Source organism: Nuphar pumila, chromosome 13 (genome assembly GCF_984573655.1).
Source record: "Nuphar pumila chromosome 13, dmNupPumi1.hap1.1, whole genome shotgun sequence".
Taxonomy (NCBI): domain Eukaryota; kingdom Viridiplantae; phylum Streptophyta; class Magnoliopsida; order Nymphaeales; family Nymphaeaceae; genus Nuphar; species Nuphar pumila.
Genome location: NC_143261.1, coordinates 93,243,508 through 93,266,096, shown reverse-complemented (window position 1 = coordinate 93,266,096; position 22,589 = coordinate 93,243,508). Strand labels below are relative to the sequence as shown.

Sequence of the window (22,589 nt, the reverse complement as noted above, 5' to 3'; positions counted from 1 at the left end):
CCCGCCCCGCCCCGCCCCACTGCCATCCCTACTTATCATTCCCCTCTCCAATGTATTATACATAAAAACAAACTTCTTTTGTTATTGTATTTCCATGATGCCTTTGGCACTATGTATATCTTCACCGAGTTTGTGTAATTCCATTATAAATTTGGCACTACGTCAATCTTCACCAAGTTAGTGTACAGTGGTTTCACCAACCCTGAAAATAGTGAAAATAAAGGTTATATAGTTCACGAACCTGATCACTTTCAAGTAACTAGAATTAGGGCTGTCGACGGATTCGGTTTGTATCAGGATCCCGATCTCGAATTTTTGAGCATGAGCATGAAAAGTCCCGACCCAAATAATATTTGGGTCAACCTAAACCCGACCAGAGCAATATGCGGGCTGGGTTTGGTTTATAATTTTTGGCAGGTACCCGACCCAATCTGAGTATCTTGTATATATTTTTTAATAAAACTTAATGTCTAAAATGATGAGGTTTTGGGATTCTATTTCCTTGACCGGATAAAACCCAAACCTGAACCCGGTTGTTAGTTATATGGGTGGGTCTGATCAGTCAACCCTGACCCGACCGGTTGACAACCCTAACTAGAGTTAACATTGTCCTTGAACTTTTTCACGTTTCATGCAATTAGTGAAAGCTCGGTATGCGAAGCAGGTTTTCATTTTCGATAACGAGGAGAAACCACCGTTTATGCCTTCCGATCCGATCCGGGTAAGGATGGAGACACGCCGGACCCGAGGACACCCCCGTAATTTTTTGAAATTCGTACAGCCCCTTCCGTAATTACGCTCCCTCTCCTAGAGCTCAAAGTTCGGTCGTCATCCGCACAATGGGCCCCGCCTCCTCTGTTCCCCGTTTCGCACGTGTGAACGAGCCGCGCGGTGAATGGCACGTGTGGACCTGTCACCTCCACGTGTCTGTCATCCGTACGCGATTGCTCTGCTTTCCCGTTGCTTCCTATTCACTCAAGAAAAAAAAACAGAAGAGAGAGAGAGAGTGATAAGCGCTGGATCTCTGATAAGCAAACAAACTATCAGTACTTTCCAACGTAACGTATAGATACGTTGATGTATTTATCGATCTGACTGGACAGATACAGCGCATTAAGAAAGCGACGTGTTGATTGGTTGACAGGATCCCAACGAATAAAAAAAGGGAAAAAAAACAGAAGGAAGGGGGGTAGGGTTTTTAAACAAATTGAGGAAATGATTTAAAACGCAGGAAAATAAGGAAAAAACAAGGGGCAATTGTGTACGAGGAAAAAGAACGTGGCGCTTTAAGTTGAAAAATAGGGCGAGGAAATGACGGGACGGCCCACACCCGCCATGGGTGAACCTTGTTTCCCTTGGCAACTATAATCTGACGAAAATGACCCCGATGGGAGAGGGAATGACGGAATGGACCCATCACCCATGGGCCCAAAACGTATAAAAAAGTACAAGACTACAATTGGATTGGATTGGATCTGGAATTAAAAATAAATCTGATACAAAAGACTGATATGACTCCAAGTAAATGAATCCAGACCAGATCTGGATACCTATTCCATTCTTATTGAAAGGTCCTTTCCGGAAATAGTATTCCGATCGGATATCCGACATCGTTGACGACCCAGGGTTGGGTGGCTCCTGGTGGGGGTGGTTTGGTCATTGCGGAGTAGAATGGTGTGGTAAATCTTTGAAGAAGTTTGGGGTAAAGAGGGAATTTCAGAAGGGTTGTGTTCTTTTGCATTTCCAAGACGGGGAGACGACCTAATCGGTGTGTGTGTGTGGCTTGCCTATAAAAGGCAGGCAGGCAGTCTCCACGGGGGAGTGTAGAAAAGGGCGGAGAGGAGTGAGAGGAAAACAGAAGTTGTGGAGAGAGAGAGAGAGAGGTGGAGGCGGAGGAGGAAGAAGCGAGCTTTATTCTTCGTACTTTTTTTGAAGAAAAAAATATCAGAGAGAGAGAGAGAGGTGGAAGAAAGCTTGCAGAGGACTCTACATCGCCTTTTCTGTCATCTCTCTCCCTCTTTCTCTTTCTCGCTTTCTGACAGGCGGGGGCGCACGCAGAGATATTGTCTCTCTCTTTTCGAGTAAGCCTCTCTCTCTCTCGTTCGGTTGCCTATCGTTTGAATTTGTTGCGGTTTTCTCGTTTATTGGAACGGCAGCTTTATGCTGAATCAAACTCTCTCTCTCCTAGGGAAACGTGCCTCTTGAAAAGAATAAAGGACTCGCTCTTTTACTTTCTTACTTTTTCTCTGTACGATACTGTTTGTTTACATGTATAAAATTTGTTTTTATTTTTGCTATATTCGCGATCTTCTTTCGATCAGGGGAGCGAGAAGAAATTGAGAGGCGATCGTCGAAAAAACGGGGGATTTCACTGAATTTTCGCAGGGAAGGACGTCGGATTCCCGGCGATGGAGGCGTTTACCGGTGCATCGTTGGCGGAGCCGGAAATTTCGCGGGTTCGAGGGGTTGAGGCTGGAGGGAAGTAGCGGAAGGACGGTTCTTTGTTTCACCTTTAGGGATTTTGGTTTGTTTTTCTTCATCAGATCTTTGACCTATCTGGCGGAGCTAGGGATGCGGGCTCGTAGATGAACGGAAGGAGGGGGCTCTCTCTTCCTCTCTCTCTTCTCTCGTGAAATTCTGAGTTCGTTTTCCTCCTTTTTCTCCGCGTCAGATCTCTGGAGGTTTTACCGAAAGAAAGTAGAATCTAGGTCTTTTGAACAGAATGCTAAGAAATGGAGGGTGATTGTGGTAAGAAATTGCTTTGTTCTTTTATCATGGCGGAACCTTCCAAGGAGCCAAGGAGGGTTGAGTTGAAAATTAGAGGTTGAGAGTTGTTCTTTTATCATGGCGGAACCTTCTAAGGAGCCAAGGAGGGTTGAGTTGAAAATTAGAGGTTGAGAGGCTATAGAGATAAAACACCGTTCTTTCTACGCCTTTGCTACTAATTGAGCTTCTTCCGATGGCTCAGTACCTTATTTTTAGTAAGAAAGAATCGAAATAAGGTTTTCTCCTTTTTCTCCTTTTTGTTTCAGACCTTTATTTCTTTGTCTGGAAGAGGAGTTTTGGGACTCTTATTGGTGTAACCCCCTTATTTCTGTTATTCTATAAGGCATTTTAGCCGTGAAAGAGCTGAAGTTGCCATGTCCTGTCTGTGTGTCCACCTATGGCTCTTTTGGGAGTACTCAGCATTGAAATGTGGAATCGGAAGAAAATCGGGCTTTTGCTTTTCTCCTAACTAGTTCCTCTTATTTTTACCTTTCCTGTTTCATAGCATGTTATACCACAAAGAGCCTTTGTTGTTAATACTACTTTCTTTTACTATTTTCCTAACTATGTGTAACTTCTAATAATTTTTCTTGTTGTCTTCCATTTGATTAAGGTTTTTAATTCATCGGAATGGGTTTATTTCATTATCGCTTCCTCCTTTTCTTGTTTCCATAGTAATTGCCCCTTCTTGATTTGCTTAGGAATAAGGTTTTAGTGGAAGTGAAAAAGGGATCTGTTGCTACAGCCTGCTTCATTTCCTAGGGCGACTATAAAGTAGGAAACAGGAGCCAGCCGTGGGGTCTAAGAAGGTTTTAGTTGCTTAACGAAAGTTAAGTGTATGGAAGAAATTTGGTTTGTGTTCTGCAAGTCATCAGCTCAAGGATAAGGCTGCAAAGAGGTGCAGACTGAAACCTGGTCAAGAAGTGAAGCTTGATCTACAAGAAACTTGTCCGGGATGGGGATATTTTAGTTATTTGGGCTACTTGGTTGTCTAGCTTTGACTTGATCTTCCTCGTTGCTCAATCTTTGTGCTGGAGTGATTAAGAATTCAGGGAAGCATGACATCCTTGAGCAGGGAACTTGTTTTCCTTATTCTACAGTTCTTGGATGAGGAGAAATTCAAGGAAACAGTACATAAGTAAGTAGTCCAAAATTTGTTTATTCCTTAGTATCTTCTTACTCCATTGCATCTTATTAGTCCCATTGTGACTGTTGAGTTACTTTTGCTGTAGATTTTTGTTATTTATATTTAAGTGTGGTTAGTAACATTTGGAACTGCGGATTGTTTCTAGGCTTGAACAAGAATCTGGGTTCTTTTTCAATATGAAACACTTTGAGGATCAAGTTCAAGCAGGGGAATGGGAAGAGGTGGAACGTTATTTATGTGGATTTACAAAGGTTGAAGATAATCGTTACTCTATGAAGATATTTTTTGAGATCAGGAAGCAAAAGTACCTTGAAGCTCTTGACAGGTGTATTTAATTAATATATGTGTACTTTGTATATGGTTCTTTCTTTGGAAGAGAAAAATACCCTTTTTGAGAAAATTCTCTTATCAATGAGGGCTATTAAGCTGTGAATTTTTTTGTTGTATTGTTGGTATATTCCAGGCAAGACTTGGCGAGAGCAGTTGAGATCCTTGTGAAAGATCTTAAAGTATTTGCCTCGTTCAATGAAGAGCTTTTCAAGGAAATGACTCTACTTCTTACTCTTGATAACTTAAGGTACTTGCTAGATTGAGTTGATTGTTTATGTTACTCCATATTCTGTTTTAAGTTTTCTTACATCAGCTTTCTTCAGGAAAAATGAGCAACTTTCTAAATATCGAGATACAAAGTCAGCACGAAGTATCATGCTTTTAGAGCTTAAAAAACTGATAGAAGCAAACCCACTATTGCGGGACAAGCTTGTGTTTCCATCATTCAAAGCATCTCGTCTTCGGACGTTGATTAACCAAAGGTCTCACAGATTTTCCGGCAATTTAATTTTTTCAGCATGTTAAGTGATCTGCTTAAGTTATTGGAATTCCATGAGCTACTAACTCTGATTTGTGTTTTCAGTCTTAATTGGCAGCATCAGCTTTGCAAAAACGCACACCCTAATCCAGATATAAAGACACTCTTTGTTGATCACTCATGCTCACCTACCAATGGCACACGACCCCCACCCCCTACAAACAGCCCTCTTGTTGGATCAATCCCCAAAGCTGGGGCACTTCCTGCTATGAGTGTACATAATGTAACTTCCCTTTTTTCTATGCCTCCTTAAGGTTGTGTAAAATTTCTATTGTTAGCCTCCTAACCTGTGTTATACTTTCCCTTCCAGCCATTTCAACCTGTTGTTTCCCCTTGTCCTGGTGCAATTGGGTGGATGACAAATCCTACTCCCTCCTTGCTACATGCTGCAGTAGCTTCTGGACCACCAGGTCTCGTTCAGCCCCCAAATGCAGGCAAGCGACTTCTTATTCATCTCTATCTTCACTTGTTTGCTTTTGTTCACAAGTTCAGATGTGTCTTTTTTTTTTTTGCAATGGATTCTTTGTTACTTATGTAAATATGTCCTATCATCAGCTGCATATCTGAAACACCCTAAAACTCCTATTGGCACAACTGGTGTGGATTATCAATCGGCTGATTCAGAACATTTGATGAAGCAGAAGAGGACTGGCCAATCAGATGAGGTGTGAAAGAGTGACAAGTATTCACTATAATATAATGAACAATGACTGGTTATTAGAGTTTTGATAAATGGTCTATGATACCACTCATCTGTGTCACCTTGTGTCTGATACATTTGCTTTATCTAGTTTCTCATCTCATAGACATCATACCAACTTTAAGTTCCACTTTAGGTCTCATTCTCCAGCTCTGCGCATCCTCCAAACATTTATTCACACAATGACCTTCCAAAGACTGTCACGGGGACGCTTAACCAAGGATCGAATGTCATGAGCATGGATTTTCACCCACATCAGCACACCATTCTTTTAGGTGACTGCTTTCAGGATTTCTTTACTGTTTATGGATTAGTAATGGTTTGTCATGTCATCTTTGTAAAACATCATGTGGATTATATAAGGTCATTACTATGATATACTGAAGATTAGTACCACATTGCATTTTATATCAGTTGGAACAAATGTTGGTGATATTGCAATATGGGAAGTAGGCTCAAAAGAAAGAATAGCACATAAAACTTTCAGGGTGTGGGATGTCTCGGCTTATTCTTTGACCCTGCAGGTACTGTCCTTTCAGCTGTATGGTTCATATTTTCCCTTCATGTTCTTGAGAATTAGTAGAGAAGCAACAAACCAATTGCTTGTTCTAAGTTAAGCTTATTTTTCAGATATCACTGATGAAGGATGCCACTATATCTGTAAACCGTTGTGTCTGGGGACCAGATGGTTCTATACTCGGTATGGCTTGGACTTCTCTTCACAACTTTATCGTTTTTGAATTGCATCTTATGTGCTGTTTTGCTGTACTCCTCTCATAGGTGTGGCATTCTCAAAGCATATTGTTCAGACATATAGGTACAAACCAAAGGGCGACCTGAGACAGCACTTAGAGGTCTGCCTGGACCATATCATTTTTGTTTCCTTGTAAACTATGATATATATGTATTCTCAGTGCCTACTATGTCTTCAGATTGATGCCCACGCTGGTGGAGTCAATGATATTGCTTTTGCTCTACCCAACAAACAGCTTTGCATAATCACTTGTGGTGATGATAAAACAATAAAGGTAAGCTTTTGAGGGCCTAAGGCTTGAGTTTTATGTTTCCATGTGCTTGTGTTTCTTTCATTCATGCATCTAATCATCTATTCATATGCGTGCTAGCATGCTTTATACATTTAGATATCTTATAGCTTTGAGTTCAAGCTTCTAGATGTGCATAGTTAACTGATGTTGCTCATATTGCTCCATGTATGTGGTGGGCATAGTGTCTTTTCTTGCTTGTATGTTTTGTTTCTTTTATTCTGGTTGCACATCTGTTGGTTTCTGACATTGTAAATCTTGTCATGTCGGCAGGTTTGGGATGCTTCTGGAGGTCGTAGGCTTTATATTTTTGAAGGCCACGAAGCCCCAGTCTATTCTGTTTGCCCGCATTACAAGGAAGCAATCCAGGTACAATTCACTATTTAGATGCATGTCTATCCAAGTTAAACTTTTATCTTGGAATGCATATTGGAAGCTGAATCTGAAAAAAATTGATACAGGGAAATCCCCTTAAGTTTGTATCAATTCTGTGACTGCTCTTCATTGTTTTGCTCATGTTCAGTTCATTTTCTCTACTGCTATTGATGGAAAAATCAAAGCATGGCTATATGATAGCATGGGATCTAGAGTTGATTATGATGCTCCTGGTCACTGGTGCACGACTATGGCATATAGTTCAGATGGAACAAGGTGAACTTGTTCATACTTGAACTGGTATTCATTTCTTTGTCTGCATTAGATGCAACTCTTACATGGACCTCTTTCTCTGCTGTGTTTCCTCTGTGATTGACATCTATCTTCACATTTGATTTTTCTTTTTAGGTTCCTGCTACTTGTCCTAATTTATTGAATTACTGTTGTTGCTTGTCAATATGATAGTCTGTGCAAGAAGATAGATGTTAATATTCTTATTGACAATAGTTTCTTGTTGATCTTTTGCCAGGCTCTTTTCTTGTGGGACTAGCAAGGAAGGTGATTCACACTTAGTAGAGTGGAACGAAAGTGAAGGAGCAATTAAAAGGATATACTCTGGATTTAAAAAGCGTTCTTTAGGTGTTGTTCAGTTCGACACGGCACAAAATTGTTTCTTAGCAGCTGGTGATGAATTTCAAATCAAGTTCTGGGATATGGATAGTAGTAATATTTTGACAACAACAGATGCTGATGGAGGATTGACGGTCTGCTCTACCAATTCTTATTACAGTAGTTTCAAAATTGATCTGCTGGAAAATTCTAGGATGATTGCAACTTTTTTTGTTGCACTTTATTTTGCAGGCTAGTCCTCGATTGAGATTCAATAAAGAAGGCTCCTTGCTTGCAGTTACAACTGCTGATAATGGCATAAAAATCATGGCAAATAGTGATGGGAAGAGACTTATTCGGATGCTTGAAAACAGGGCATTTGAAGGGTCTATGAGTGCCTCCGAATCAGTGATCACTAAGGTCAGACATAGATCTTATTTCTTGTCCATTTATTTGCAGTTTTTTTGCATATGTAATGCTGGCTTTTTTTTATGCAGCCTCAAATTGTTAATGCACTGCCTGCTGTGACAAATGTCAATTCGCCTCTTTTTTCTGTTCTTGAGCGTCCCTATAGAATTCCAACTGCAGTATCTATGAGCAATTTGGTATGTCATTTTGCTAGATACCTATTTGGTTTAAGATGGTTGTCTATTTTGATCTGATTTTTTAGACGTATATAAAATGCAGAATGCAATGGAAAACAATAGAACACCTGATGTGAAACCAAGGATTTCAGAAGATGGATTGGACAAGATCAAAAGTTGGAAACTAGCTGATATTGTAGAGTCAGCACAACTTAAGGCTCTACGGTTGCCTGACCCCTTGGCTACAGGCAAGGTAGGAATCATCCAGATTCAACCAAGCCTAGGATTATTTCATGCCTCACTTCACCTGTTGTTGAACCGTTCATGCTTTTGTGTTGTGTTGCACATTGGGTTCAGACTTCAGATACTGGTATATGGTGGCTGTGCATGTCCATGCCCATGTGTGTGTGGCCATAGTTTTGGAGCAACACCATTGAACTAATTCAAAAGGCAGAAATAAACCTAAAAAAGAATTGAAGACTCTCCCCCTAATTTTATCAACTCAAAAATCTTTTGGTGGCATTTTCTTCATGTGCACTTGTTTTGATTTTTGGGGAACTCAGACTTGATTTGGGTTCGATTCTTTTCTGGATCCTGAATAAATTGCAAATTTTTTAAATTTAAATAAATTGCAAATTAAAGAAATGTTGGCCAATCAGGAAGGGTAGTAATCCCAAAAAAATCAACTTTTTGGATTCCTGATTTTTCCTCCCTTTTCTTTTTTTTTTCTCATCTGACAACTTAGAATATGGCTAAGTTGAACTAGTTCTGCTGATTTTCCTTTTTCCTTTCCACCCCAATTGTGAAAATTCTATATTCTCGGATATAGTATTCCTTTGTAAGGTTAAATAGTCCAACTAATATGGGTTATGCAATGTACTTTTGCAGATAGTGAGGCTGATATACACAAACTCTGGTATAGCCATCTTAGCCCTTGCCTCCAATGCCGTCCATAAGCTGTGGAAATGGCAGAAATGTGATCGAAACCCTTCTGGGAAGGTAAAATTTGTTAATATTTTTTTCTGAAGATTGTTGCTCTACATTTTATGGTTGCTAACATATGTTGTCTGCAGTCTACTGCTGCTATTGCACCTCAGATGTGGCAACCTGCAAGTGGAATTCCCATGACTAACGACATAAGTGATGCTAATTCATCTGAAGAGTCTGCTGCATGTATAACATTGTCTAAGAATGATTCTTACATCATGTCTGCGTCTGGTGGGAAGGTTTCTTTGTTCAACATGATGACATTCAAGGTCTACTATTTCTAGTCTCCTGCTGTTTTGCCTCTAAATAATAACTTCAATTGTCTTACCAAACTCTTGTCACTTGTGATTTAGGTTATGACAACTTTCATGCCACCACCTCCAGCTGCCACTTTTCTAGCATTTCACCCTCAGGATAATAATATTATTGCCATAGGAATGGAGGATTCAACAATCCTGATATACAATGTCAGGATAGATGAGGTATTTTCATATATTCACTGTCTAGGGTGGATAATTGTTGTTCTTGTAGTACAAATAGTCGCTAATTCTTGTAAACTAGTCATGAAAACAGAACAGTTTTATCTTTGGTGAATCGAACACCTCCCCAAGTATATGATAGTTTCTTGGATTTCCAATATGAAGATTGTTTGGAATAGCAATTAGGGGTTCTTTTGTTTTCTCTTGACAATTTTGATAGGCATCAATAAGTTTTTTGAAGGTGTAATTACAGTTGAAATCAACATAATTTATTTTGACAATTATGAATGATCAACTCATTTGGCATATTTTTTTAGCATGTCACAGTTTGACAGAACGCCAGAAGTATGTCCTGATTTTGTGTCCCTTTCATTATACATGGAACAGTTTAATATGCCAAATTACTGGCCATTATTCATCTATTCTATGTTGAAATTATTAGTCTTCTTCAGTTATATATTTCGAAGAATGATCCCAAGACCCATGGCCTACTTGCTGAGACATCCTCATCTTATCACATTGCCCATTGATACCAAACACATACTTCTTCCTGGCATTTAATGTATAAATTGAATAATGGCTTATATTCAGGTCAAAACCAAGCTCAAGGGCCATCAAAAAAGGATAACTGGTCTTGCATTTTCACAGTCCATGAATGTCTTGATTTCCTCTGGCGCAGATGCACAGGTAATTGAACTATCCAGTTGAATGTGCAGGAGGCAACTCCTGTATTTATGGTACAGGCAAATTTTAACCTTTCAATCTGTCCGTGTTTATGATGCAGCTGTGTGTGTGGAGCATTGATTCATGGGATAAAAAGAAATCAAGGTTTATACAGGCTCCTCCTGGTCGGTCATCGCCATTGTCTGGCGAGACAAGAGTTCAATTCCACAATGATCAGATTCACTTATTAGCTGTTCATGAAACCCAGATTGTCATATATGATGGAAAGCTGGAGTGTTTACGATCTGTAAGTTCACTCATGCAACTGATGCATGCATTGTTGGTCAATACTAATGTGCTGCCTTGTTTAATAAGATTTTTGTGAATTGACCTGATGTCCTGAAATGCGGTAACATAATTAGAGCCTGCTATCATCTTATTTGGTGTGTGTGTGTGTGTGGTATGCATGCTGCTACACATTCAAACAATGAGAAACCTATCTAATAGGAAATAGGCATATGAATTGGATTCTTTTTGGTAACTTGATTGTTGTGAAGTGCAGGTCAGATTCCTAGATTTTAATATTCTTTCCTTTAATTCAATTTTTTTTTTATTGAATACCATTTAGTGAAAGGCCAAAGTTCCACGTATATGTCTGTTTCTAAAATTAGTGAAAACCATTTTTTTGGTCCATTTTTGAGTTTCAACGTTTAATCATGAGTCTTGGATTTTTTATTTTGTGAACTTAATTCTGGCCTACATTGATTTTTTGCCAACTTCGAGTTGGGTTTATTGTTTGAAAGTGTTCCTTTTGTACCAACCATAAACTATTGTGAACATCACGTGTTCTTCATGCCATTGTTCTTGTGTATTGTAAGAATAACACTTCTCATCTTTTTAATTTGTATATTTGCCGGTTAGGGAATCTTACTGGTGGTTCCTTTGCTGTACAGTGGACCCCAAGAGATTCGCTCTCAGCACCCATTTCGAGTGCCATCTACTCATGTGACGGTTTACTAGTCTACGCTGGATTTTGTGATGGTGCAGTTGGAGTCTTTGATGCGGAGAATCTAAGGCTCAGGTGTCGGATAGCACCATCGGCCTATATTCCTCCAGTTTCTAGGTAAGTGACGCCCTTTTGCTTTTATTTTCATTAGCTACTCTGTTGGTAGTTTGCTCTCTCTCTCTCTCTCTCTCTCTCTCTCTCTCTCTCATGCACCACCATGTCCCTGATTAATTTCTCTTAGTGTTTGATGTGCGGTTTAATCTTTTGCAGCAGTAGCAGTGTCTATCCTATGGTGATCGCATATCACCCATCTGAGCCTAACCAGATTGCTCTTGGCATGAGTGATGGATCAGTTCACGTAATCGAACCCTCGGATGCTGAACCAAAATGGGGGGCCCCAATTCCTCAGGACAATGGTGCTCTTCCCCTTCCCCTAAATCCATCGCTGACCAATCCAGCATCAGAATCTCCTTCCAGATGATAAACTACTCGTATTTTGGCTACAACAAAAAATCAATCAGCATATGCATCAAAAGATTGGAGGTGGCAAAAAACAACCACCACCTACTTTAATTGAAGAATCTACTCTGGTGCAAATTTGCTTAGGCCTTTTCTATGCCCTGTCAATCACCTCCAATTGTAAAGTTTCCAAGTAAACGGTAAATAGGTTTGGTTCCTCCTACCGTGAAAAGATCAGGTGCAATATGATTGCACAAATATTTGTGCATTAATCACCTGATCACCCTCCATCTTGGGGACAGGGCCTGTCAGTTGTGGGGCCAAGGCCTGATAGAGGGCAATCAGGTGCTTAATGCACAAATTTTGTGCCATGTGATTGCACCCGATCCAGACTCCCTCCTACCATGTTTCTAATGTACATCAAAAAATGCAATATATCCCTGTAGGTCGCATAGAGCTTTTGTCTTGTGTTAAACAATCTAAAGTTGTATCGTGTTATGGTGGCGGTTGAGAGCTTCCGACCCAGTTTGATAAGTTTCAATTGCCAAATAATTGTTTTTTTAACATATTGTTGGGTTTTAGTTACACGATTGGGACCTCTTTTTCTCTTTTTCTCTTTTATGATTGTATTTATCATTGGGAAGATTATCCTTGTTTTGTATTCATCTCTCTCTCTCTTACTCAAAGTCGGCATCGAGCTTCAAAATGGTGGTGGAGCCGACTGATACGTGCCTCTACAATGGCCATGTGTGGTTGGAGGTTGGGACTTCGGCAGGTGTGCCCCCCCAATCCATGAATGATGCAGTAGCAACAACCCTCCACCACGAACAACTGGACGCACTTTTGACTCTCCAGAATATCTTTTGAAGTTCACAGGCTATCCTCCTCGCCTGTTTGAAGCCGGGGACAACTTTGTCTTTGAATGGGCCTTTTGGTCATTCCAGACCCCACAGACAGTTTGGACAATGTCAGTGGTCAACTTTTCAGTGAGGAAGTAAAGAAAAGTCACAAATGTGGTGATACGGCCTGCCAGAGCTCCTTACTGCCGAAAATAACAAAAGATACCGTAGGATTGCAAAAACAAAAGTTTCGGTAGGAAGCAGATCAGGTCATGCTGAAAATGAGCGTTTTTGCTCATGCTGACATCGTGGCCATCCGATTTGCATTTTAAAAAGCTCAAAAGTCAACAAAACCACGTGGCATTCAACCAAAATGCAAACAGACGGCCACGAGCATGAACAAAAACGCTCATTTTCAGCATGACCTGATCTGCTTCCTAAAAGGTATGTTGGCAGTTGAAAGTTGTAAAGATCAATAGAAAAACAGTCCAAGATGCAATTTGTGAGTGAGCGGCACAGCGAAAGAGAGACGAACTCGATGGGATGGTTCTTGATTGACATATCATGTTAAAGGAAACTCTAGAAAAACACATTTCTTTTGGCAATAGGTTCTTTGTTGGTCGGAAAACAATACCCACGGTCAAAGACTTCAAGATTCTAGCAACTAACTCCATTGATTTTTAAAAAGAAGGTTATTAACACGTTATTTTCAATATGGTAATGGAATTTCTATTAATAATGCCAACCCTGAAGGTGTCTAACCCTAAGTTTATCTTAATTTAAGTATTATTTTATCTTTTTTTATTCAAAAAAATTACTATTTTACCCAAGTAACTCTAGATCTCTGTCAGTCAGAGTCAACCAACCTCATCTTAAGTTCAGAACAGTCAAAATGTCTAACATTTTTAGCTTTCCTAACTCACGATGAGCGAATCCTATCCATTTCTGACCATTTCAACTAAAATCAGTTCATTTCCTGAGAAATGAGCTCATTTCTAGCTCAAATCCAAGGCAATTATTTTTGAGTCTATCAATTCCAGTCAATCCTATTTTTTCAAAGTCTAACTTGAGCTCACCAGGTGTTCAAGTGACTCGATTTCAGTTCAAATCCACTTTTCATAGTGTCAAAGTCTATTTTAGCCCATTTCAGCTCATTTCAACTAAAATTGAGCTAAGTCTATTCAGTCTAGCCAGTGTTTGAGCTTCAAATTTAGTTCATCTCAGTATTACTGACCTTCATTTCAGCCCAAACCTAGTGCATTTTTGTGGTCTTCTCCACTTCGATGTACATTTCTTACAATTTCTTTGAGAATTGTGTCATTTCTCAATCATTCAGTCTAGGAGTTTAGTCGAGTCAGTGACTTTTTAGTTCCTTTGAGTTTAAAAACTTTATAAACCAGTTCAATTCAGTTTTAATCAGTTAAAATCTTATTTTTCAGTGTTACTCTATGCCCTACAGGGGCAAAATTATTTCTCCGATCATTTTGTCTTAAACATCATTTTATCATTTTTCAAACTAGTATAACTGCTAATTTGGGCTCGGATCAATTCCTTTTCCTAAAACTTTAGTTATATTCGAGACCCAATTCACATTTGGATCAGATTCAATATCGGATCTGATATTCAGTCATCATTTTTTGCCTTCGGACAGGAATTTTTAACTCCTTGTCTCTGCCAGGGGTCCCAGACTTCAAATCCCTCACTCAGGGTTCATATTTTGCATCACATTTTGTATCATTTCATACAATTTTATTTCATTTCGTATCATTTTATGACATTTATTATCATTTTATTGCATTTCATGTCATTGCATGTCATTCTCGAAATCCAAAACTCTCATTTTCAAAATATCAAATCCAGATTCGATTTTAAAATCTTTATTTCAAAATCAAATTCAAAAACATGAGTTTTAAATTGATATTTACCATTTGGCCAACTCCCCAGGGCTTTATATTCCATTATTTCAAAGTATTTTCCTTAGAAAAATGATCTAGATTCATTTTGAACTCGCTTTTTAAACCAATTTTCAATTTTCTCAATTTCTTCAAGTGGGGCCTACCCTGCAGAGGTGCCAAAATCTTTATCCATCTTTATTTTATTTCATGTCTTACTTATTTCAAAAATACAAAAATTTCATAAATATAGGTGTCTTTTTAAGGTTTTTAGAAAATCTTATTTTTAACCCCTTTATTTTCTCCCTTTTTAAAATTATTTTTGAAAAATCAAATGGGGCCCACAATAGGTGACACCACATTTGAAGGTATTTGAGTCTATTAGGTTCAATAAATGTTTTACTTAAGTTAGAAATTTGAAAAGTCAAAGTCTAATTGATTTTAAAACCTCATTTTATTTTAAAGTTTTAACCGTGTTTTTAACCTTTAGTTGGGGTTTTTAAAAAACCCAAATGTGGGCCCACATTAGGTAGTACCACATTTGAGATTTTTCAGAGGTTAATTAGGCTTAATTAGTTAGTGTTTTGATTAAATCAAAGTTTTGAAAAGTCAAAATCAATTAAGAAGAATCCCCCCCTTTAGAGTTCGATTTTTTTTATAATTCTGCCAAAATCGAAACTCTCTAATTAGCCAACTTGAAACTCTATAAATAGTACACTCTAGGATTTTGACCCCCACGTCTTTTTTTCTCCATTCTCCTCCTCTAGCTCTTCTTCTCTTCAAGTCCAGCAGCCTCCTCCATTGCAGCCCAAGGTGAGCATCCCTTCTTTTTCTTCTTCTTTTTTGTTTTTTTTTCAATAATTTTTCATTGAATACCTCCTTGCCGCCCCTTTTTGTTGCATTTTTCCTTTTTTCATTCAATAAAATGTGAACATGATTTAAGAAGATGATCCATTGATCATCTATGGTGTTTTACACATTTTTGATCCATAAAAAACATTTAGATCGTATTTATTTTGTTAAATGCCCAAAAAAGATCGAGATTCGATCTTTCTATAGGTTGAATCCCTCTTTTAATGGCTAAATCAAATTTGATCCATGCTCCATTAATTTTTTAAATTTTTCCATATTGTGTTTATGTTATTTTCATCATCTACATGTTCAAGCATGATCAATAACCCTAGATCTCATATTTTTATGATTTTTACATGCATAAATCAGAATACATCATGATTAGGGTTTTATTTCTGAGATATGCAATTATGGTTATTTGATAATGATGTTGTTTCACCTGTTTATATTCGTTATTTAAATCTAAAGTTTTATGGTAGAATCATGTATATGTCCACGGTTTTTCATAAAAAAATCAGTTTTTTTGAGGTATGTAACCCTGTTTTCAAAAATCCAAACCGAAGCCTATTTTTTGAACCAGGAAAATGTTGTGTAAACCCAAGGTCATCTTGTCAAAGGCATATCTCCCTCATCAAAGATTGCTTTTTAGATCTGTAAAAAGCAGCATGCTCATCAGCATGTCTAGTTTATCCTATAAAAATTTCATGAATTTCTATGATGGATTTATATTTTTCTTTAAACCAAAACCAGAACTTGTTTCTCTGGAATCGGTAAGCATGTTTAAACCCTAGGTCATCTTTTCGGAGTGATATCTCCCTAACCGGAGATGATCTCTCTGATTCGTAAAAAAGGTTATTTTTGTTTGAATCTCTAGTTTACTCTATGTGATTTTCATAATTTTTTATGGTAGATTGTTATTTTAATTTAGTTAAAAACTGGGGTATATATTTTTGCAACTGTCAATCATCACCTAGAGTCAAAGCCAACTTGTCAGAATGATTCCTCTCTAACCGAAGATTGTATTGATGATCAATAAAAATGAGTATTTTCATTTTCATGTCTACTATCTTCTGTAAAATTTTCATAATTTTTTATTCTGTTTTGTTACCTTTATTTAAACTCAAAACTGGATCTGTCATTATGGCATCGTTATGCATAGGCCAGAATCATGTACGTATTGTCGGAATTGTATCTCCCTAACCGAAGATATTTTTTTCAATCTGTAAAAAGGGTTATTTTCATTAATTTGTCTAGTTTCTCTCTGTTAAATTTCATAAATTTATATTATTGTTTGATGTCCGATTCTGGTCTGACACTGTGATAGGTAGGGAACTATAGGTAAAATAGCATATTTTTTATATTTTTATTTAATATTTATATCAAAATAATTCCAAACATTTATTTTTTGATTGCCATCTTATTTTTAGGGTTATTAGAAGTGTCCATGTCAATTTTTATGATTTTTAGAATTTATTTGATATGTTATTTAGTTATTTCATAAAAACAGGATGCTTGTGGAGTTCTGATTTAACCGAAACACAGGTAAATTTTATTATTTTTGCATATTTCATTATTTTCATCTATTAATTTTATGATTTTAAGGTTTTATAATCTTCATAATCATATTAGGGTTCTCTCCACCCGATTTGGCATCGTTTTGAATCCATTTAGTCCCTAGATTAAGCGTATTACAAAAATCTTTTCTGAAAAAATCCTGTTTTTAATCCTATTTTATAATAAATGTCAATTTCAAGAGTATTTTGGCTATTTTCTTCTAAATTTTGAATTTTAAAGTTATTTATTTTTATTATTTATTCAGTTATGCATAATCTATTATGTTATTTAATGATTTTATTTTATGGAAGCATGGAAAAAAACTTTTATCCGGATAAATCCCTCAAATCTAGATATTGTTGGATAAATCCTGAAAAACTGACATTTGTCCACTAACAAGTTTGCTAATTTTGCAGGGACACTCAAGATTACATTTTTTTATTTTTATTTTCTCTTTTTCAGTTCAATTATTGATGTAAATTGAAATATTGGAATAAGAGAATTTTCTTTTCTGCTTAACTTATGATGTATTTACATATAGTTTGATTTATAATATGTAACTTCTATGCTTGTCATTTATGCACATATTTCAAAATCACAATGATTAACATGAATGACACGTGCACTCACTTTTAAGGAGTTAATAAACTTGGTGGAGTTCGTATTTGTGGTCATAGTTAGAATAGGAACGATACCCAGATTTATCATCTTCTTTTGAGTTACAAATGACCTACACTCATACGCTATATTCAGAAATCATTGTATATTTTTAAAGTTTTTTCAAATATTTTTCTTTTTAAAATCAAATAAGATATATTAAATATGTATTTGTGGCCATAGTCAGGGATATATAGAGAATTTATTTCATCTAAATTCTATAAGGTACAAAAATCCTTTTACAAATGATTTCTCTAAATTCTTCAGAAAATATTTTCATAAACTACATTCATGCATCATCTAGGTTAAATTGCATTAAAAAGAGTTTCACAAGGGCCACACGCCCATCCCTTTTGATATTTTTCAATTCAATTTCAGAAAAAAATTGATTTTCTCAAAGTTACTTTAAATCCTTTTCCTCAAAATCGATTTTCTCAAAACCCTTTATTTTTCAAGAAATTTTCAATCTTTTTTTAGTCCAATTCACGATTTTCCTTTCTTCAGAACTATTTTCCAAATGTGGCTCATGATTTTCAAAGTATCCCCTTTTCCAAGTATTTCCAAAATATTCTAAGCATACATCATGTTTTCAGTCAAAAATTTTCAAGATTCATAGCACATGCCTGATTCTTCGTGTATTTAAGAATAAAATAATGATTTAGACAGTTGAGTAAAGCAAAGTACATGATTGATCAGTGGTTCGATTACCCCTGGTTATGGTGTCAGGAATGGTTGAACCTCGTACCGACAGACGAGTACCTTTTTTGAATTTTTTTCAAAACGAAAATAAGTTATTTTCAAAACTTTTTCAAAAGTTAGTTTGACTTGCAAAAGTAAAATTTTGCAATGATAACACCACGTTGCTACGGTTGACCAAAATTCTCTTTGACATTTGCCAATTTTAAAGCTTTAAAATCTACAAAAAAGAAGATGGACGTTTTATCAAAAGCCTTAAGATGATGACCATCTTAAGATCACCATTAGGGGTTTCGCTCGTCTGGGAGGAGCAGTTAGTGCTGGTCACCTTGTGTTGGGATGTTGCGAGTTCGAACCCCAAAATGGTATGGTTGCATAACTGCTTAAGATGACCATTGCGGCTTGTCTGGCAGCAGCAGTTAGTGCATGTCACCTTGTGTTGGGACGTTGCAAGTTTGAACCCTAAAATGGTATGGTTGCATAACTAGTAGGGGTCTGTCGAACCCTAGCTTTCTCTATAAAAAAAAAGCCTTAAAGATTATCAAGTGTTGATTTTTAGTAAATCAATCGTGCTGAATGCAACTATGGGGTTGGAATTTAGAAAAAAAAGAACACCTCAAATTCAATAGCATGTTTCATTTAACACCGTCCCCATTTTATAGGTTATCATTTTCTTATATATATTAGTAATGCTATCATGCTCCCGGTGTACCTAATCCCAACGACTGAAAATCATAATTCTATGTTTGATCTTCTCAATCAGACCTTATAGGCATATTCAACATAGATTATTTGTTAGGAATCATGTTTTTAGAATATAAAAATATGATTTTTTAAGTCATAAAATTTTGGTACATTGTAACCCATCGATTTTGAAGATCTTAAAAAATCTACATGTATGCCATGATCCAAAACTTGTTTTCCAAAGTGTAGATCATATCTATAAGGAGCTTCTGTTAGGTGGCAGTAGGCAGTTCTAAAGCACCCTATATATATATATATATATATATATATATATATATATATGGCACTTGCCCAGAGTGGCTATCAAAGCCCCTTCATGGTATGTGTTGAGTGGCCATCTTGTAAATAGAAGGTGATTATTAGGAAAGGGCCCACCAACCATCCACCTAAGGTGAGTAATAATTGATGCCCGTCCAATCACTTTCAGTGGGACTGTGCCCTACAATATTGTTTAAATGGTGCCCAAAAGAAAGAAGTCTCTAGATGTACTAAAAGATGCATGTGCCTGCTGGATATCCCACGAATATTTTGTACAAGAACTTCCATGATTTAAAAGAAAAAAAAATGCACCATCCAACCTCCAACATCGCATGTAAAGCAATAAAAGGAAGGCAGGCCTTGGGCCCGCAACTGATTGCACAAACCTACATTTGAATCGGGTGCAATATGATTGCACAAATATTTGTGCATTAAGCACCTGATTGCCCTCCATGGGCCCCACAACTGACAGGCCCTGTCCCCAAGATGGAGGGTGATCAGGTTCTTAATGCACAAATATTTGTGCAATGATATTGCAATTGATATTTTCGCCATGTGCACCCCTTTAAAAGTTTTGACTCTTGCTGCTCACTCAATCTTCCAATAAATACTCGACGTGGCCTCTTGCATCAGTAATGACCTCATAGGAGATGCCCCCATGAAGCCAACCACGGGGAGCCACTCGCAGTCATCCATCTCTAACATGCAGGGTTTCTAACGTAGGATCCGATGTAATTAGAGATGAGAACGGGTTGGATTTGGTTTTCGATGAAGGCACTGTGGAATCCACACTAGTCTGATCTGGAGTTGGATTCAGATTCAGATTCAGATAAAAAAAATTAAAATCAAATCCGGATACAAGTAGCTCAAACAGCTAATCAGATATAGGATTTACCTGCATGGAGACTTGGATAGCCATTGGATCCAGATTCATATTTGGATGTAACCCTTTATGCTGGACCCAGATCTGGCTATTAATCGGATATAACTTATGCTACAAATAGGACCAAATGGATTCAGATATATGGTTGGATATCCAACCCAAAGCTGAACCATTGACATTCCTAAATGTAATCAGAGTTCAAAATGGGCCTTGGTGGGTTCCCTCCCTCCATTCAATGATGGCTTGTACTTTTATGATCATGGAGAATGCAGATCATGGCATGTATTTCCTGGATTTTGCTGTATTAGAAAAGCCAATTTGTATTAAATGCCAAATTTTCCATATTGCTCTTGGTATGTGAATTTCCTTTGATCCAAGTACTGGTCAGAATGGTTCGTGTTTGGGTTGGATCATAGTTGAAAACAATATAGATCCAAATATTAGAACAATGAATAAGGCTCCTTCTCTAGACTAGAAGAGGTGGAATCTGATCCATTTCTGGTTTTTGAGTTATAATACGAGATCTAGCAAAGTGATTGAAAATAAGGACTTGGAAAGCAAAAAGCATGTTGCATTTGATCTGGATCTGGAACTAACTCTGATGTAAAATACTAATCTCGGTCTGAATTGCATATCTGACAGGATCTGTTTCTATGCCTGAATCCAATACAAATAATCTGAGAAAAAAGTGTTAGGATTCAGATAGCGGTCGGGTCGAGCCAGATCCATTAGCTGGAAGCTGCTCAAAGGCCAAAGAAGAAACTTTGACAATGCAACTTTTTTTTTTGATAGGCAAGCTGGGATTAGGCATACCCCACCAGTAATACCAACATACCAATGGGTTTTGAACTTGCAACGACCCAACACATGGTGACATGCACTAACAGCTCCTACCAAACAAGTTTTGACAATGCAACTTGCTGGTGCCATCTATCAGAAAAAATGGGTTAGTCTACGATGTCATCTCATATTTTGCAGCTGTTTTACTAAATCTCCAGCACGCAACTCAGTTTCAAACTCATGACATCCCTTCAGCTTGGTGATGTAATTCATGAGTAGCCCATACCAAATAATTGGAGCCCTCATGAGGGCATGAGTCCCCTGGCTAACAGAGAAAAAAGAAAAAAATACAGTCATATAACATAAAATTTTGAAGAATTAATACAAGATCTTAGTTGTTTTCCTTTAAAGTTTTGAAGCATGGCTTGATGCTCTTTGTTGAAATTTAAGTCAGTGGAGTTATTGACCGAAATTTAATTGCAATGAAGATATTTATGGGAAATTTTGAAGGTAGTATATATTCCAATTTTTGTATTTAAAAGAGAACTTGGAAGTATATATGCAATAACCCTGCCCAGAGATTCAACCAAGTTCACAGGTAGAAACATCAGCCCTTGACGTTTGGCTATTGAAGAATTCATAGTTTACAAGGACAGATCCAGTAATCGGCCCAAATACTTAGCAAAGTACTCGAGCCAGCCGGTGCAGCCATGCTCCCTAGGACCTATCCTCTCTCCAACGTTGGACGTCGGTTACACTTAAATCCAACGGAAGTCACTTTTCCCTGAAAAGGATGCAAATGGAAAGGCATTAACATTAAAGAGCACGCAATCAACAACAGTACCATCCTTGCCTTCTGAGAATCGGATTCCTAGTGTTAAAAATCATGTTCAGCATCTCTCGGTCTAATCTAATCCAATACATCACCAAATGAAGAGCATGTTCAGCATCTCTCAGACTAGTCTAGTCCAATACATCACAAAATGAAGAGAAGAATGAAAGCCAACAGCCTGACATACCATATTAGATCCAGCAGTAGGAGGAATTGCTCTCACATGAAGTGCAGGAAGAATGTCTAAGTAAACACAGTCAGCTTAGAGAGAACCCCTAACTAAAAAAATTCTTAAGAATTAACATTGCTGTGTTGATTACAGGTGGATTGTAATCATCATGTTTTAGTGGGAGTTGACAATGTCTTTGTACTCATGTTGTTAATGACCAATTCACTACCAGATGTTAACAAGTTCAGACTCCTACATTACCACTAAGGATTCATGAAATAACACATTGGAGGTGCCCAGAATTAGTTACTACCAAAAGGACTTCTTTTCCTCCATATACACAAAGTACCACTGACAAATGCACCTCATGCTCTTTTGAATTACCAAGTACCCTTGCAAGCCACCACCACTGTACTTTACAAATTTTGGGTGGAAAAAGAGGTTGGAAACTTGTAAATGTCCAAGAAAAGCACTTGGTGTGAACTATAAGTATGTTGAGGTCTCCATGTGCTTGGTAGTGATACAATAAACTTGGTACTTTCGCTTAAAGATCACCGATAAACCACCAGTTTCCAACCACACAAGCTTGTGTGCTGGTGGTATTGATGCTAACTAGCAAGGATTTCTAAAGTTGCATACCAAAGCCGAAAAAACCATACACCTGGCGGGGTTGAATCTGAGCACCAATGACTAATCTTTCTTGAGTATCATGTTACACAAAAGACATGGAAGTTGAGGTACAGGTGA

General features: G+C 37.5%; 1 protein-coding gene across 2 annotated transcripts; it reads left to right on the top strand.

Annotated features, from left to right (window-relative positions):
- Window positions 1-1,814: 1,814 nt before the first annotated feature.
- Window positions 1,815-12,248, top strand: LOC149819226 (protein TOPLESS-RELATED PROTEIN 2-like). 2 transcript variants are annotated; one of them, XM_089985970.1, is made up of 26 exons: window positions 1,815-2,081; window positions 3,468-3,904; window positions 4,059-4,238; window positions 4,377-4,490; window positions 4,567-4,725; window positions 4,827-5,004; window positions 5,092-5,215; window positions 5,337-5,446; window positions 5,618-5,756; window positions 5,896-6,005; window positions 6,112-6,181; window positions 6,262-6,335; window positions 6,414-6,509; window positions 6,798-6,893; window positions 7,048-7,175; window positions 7,429-7,663; window positions 7,761-7,928; window positions 8,006-8,113; window positions 8,196-8,345; window positions 8,981-9,091; window positions 9,166-9,348; window positions 9,433-9,561; window positions 10,150-10,245; window positions 10,343-10,528; window positions 11,175-11,344; window positions 11,501-12,248. In XM_089985970.1, the coding sequence occupies exons 2-26, from the start codon at window positions 3,825-3,827 to the stop codon at window positions 11,706-11,708; spliced, it is 3,402 nt and encodes a 1,133-aa protein (XP_089842096.1). In that variant the 5' UTR covers window positions 1,815-2,081; window positions 3,468-3,824; the 3' UTR covers window positions 11,709-12,248. The 2 variants fall into 2 exon arrangements, with proteins under 2 accessions (XP_089842096.1, XP_089842095.1); XM_089985969.1 differs by having other exon boundaries at window positions 11,498-12,248.
- The last annotated feature ends 10,341 nt before the right edge of the window (window positions 12,249-22,589 follow it).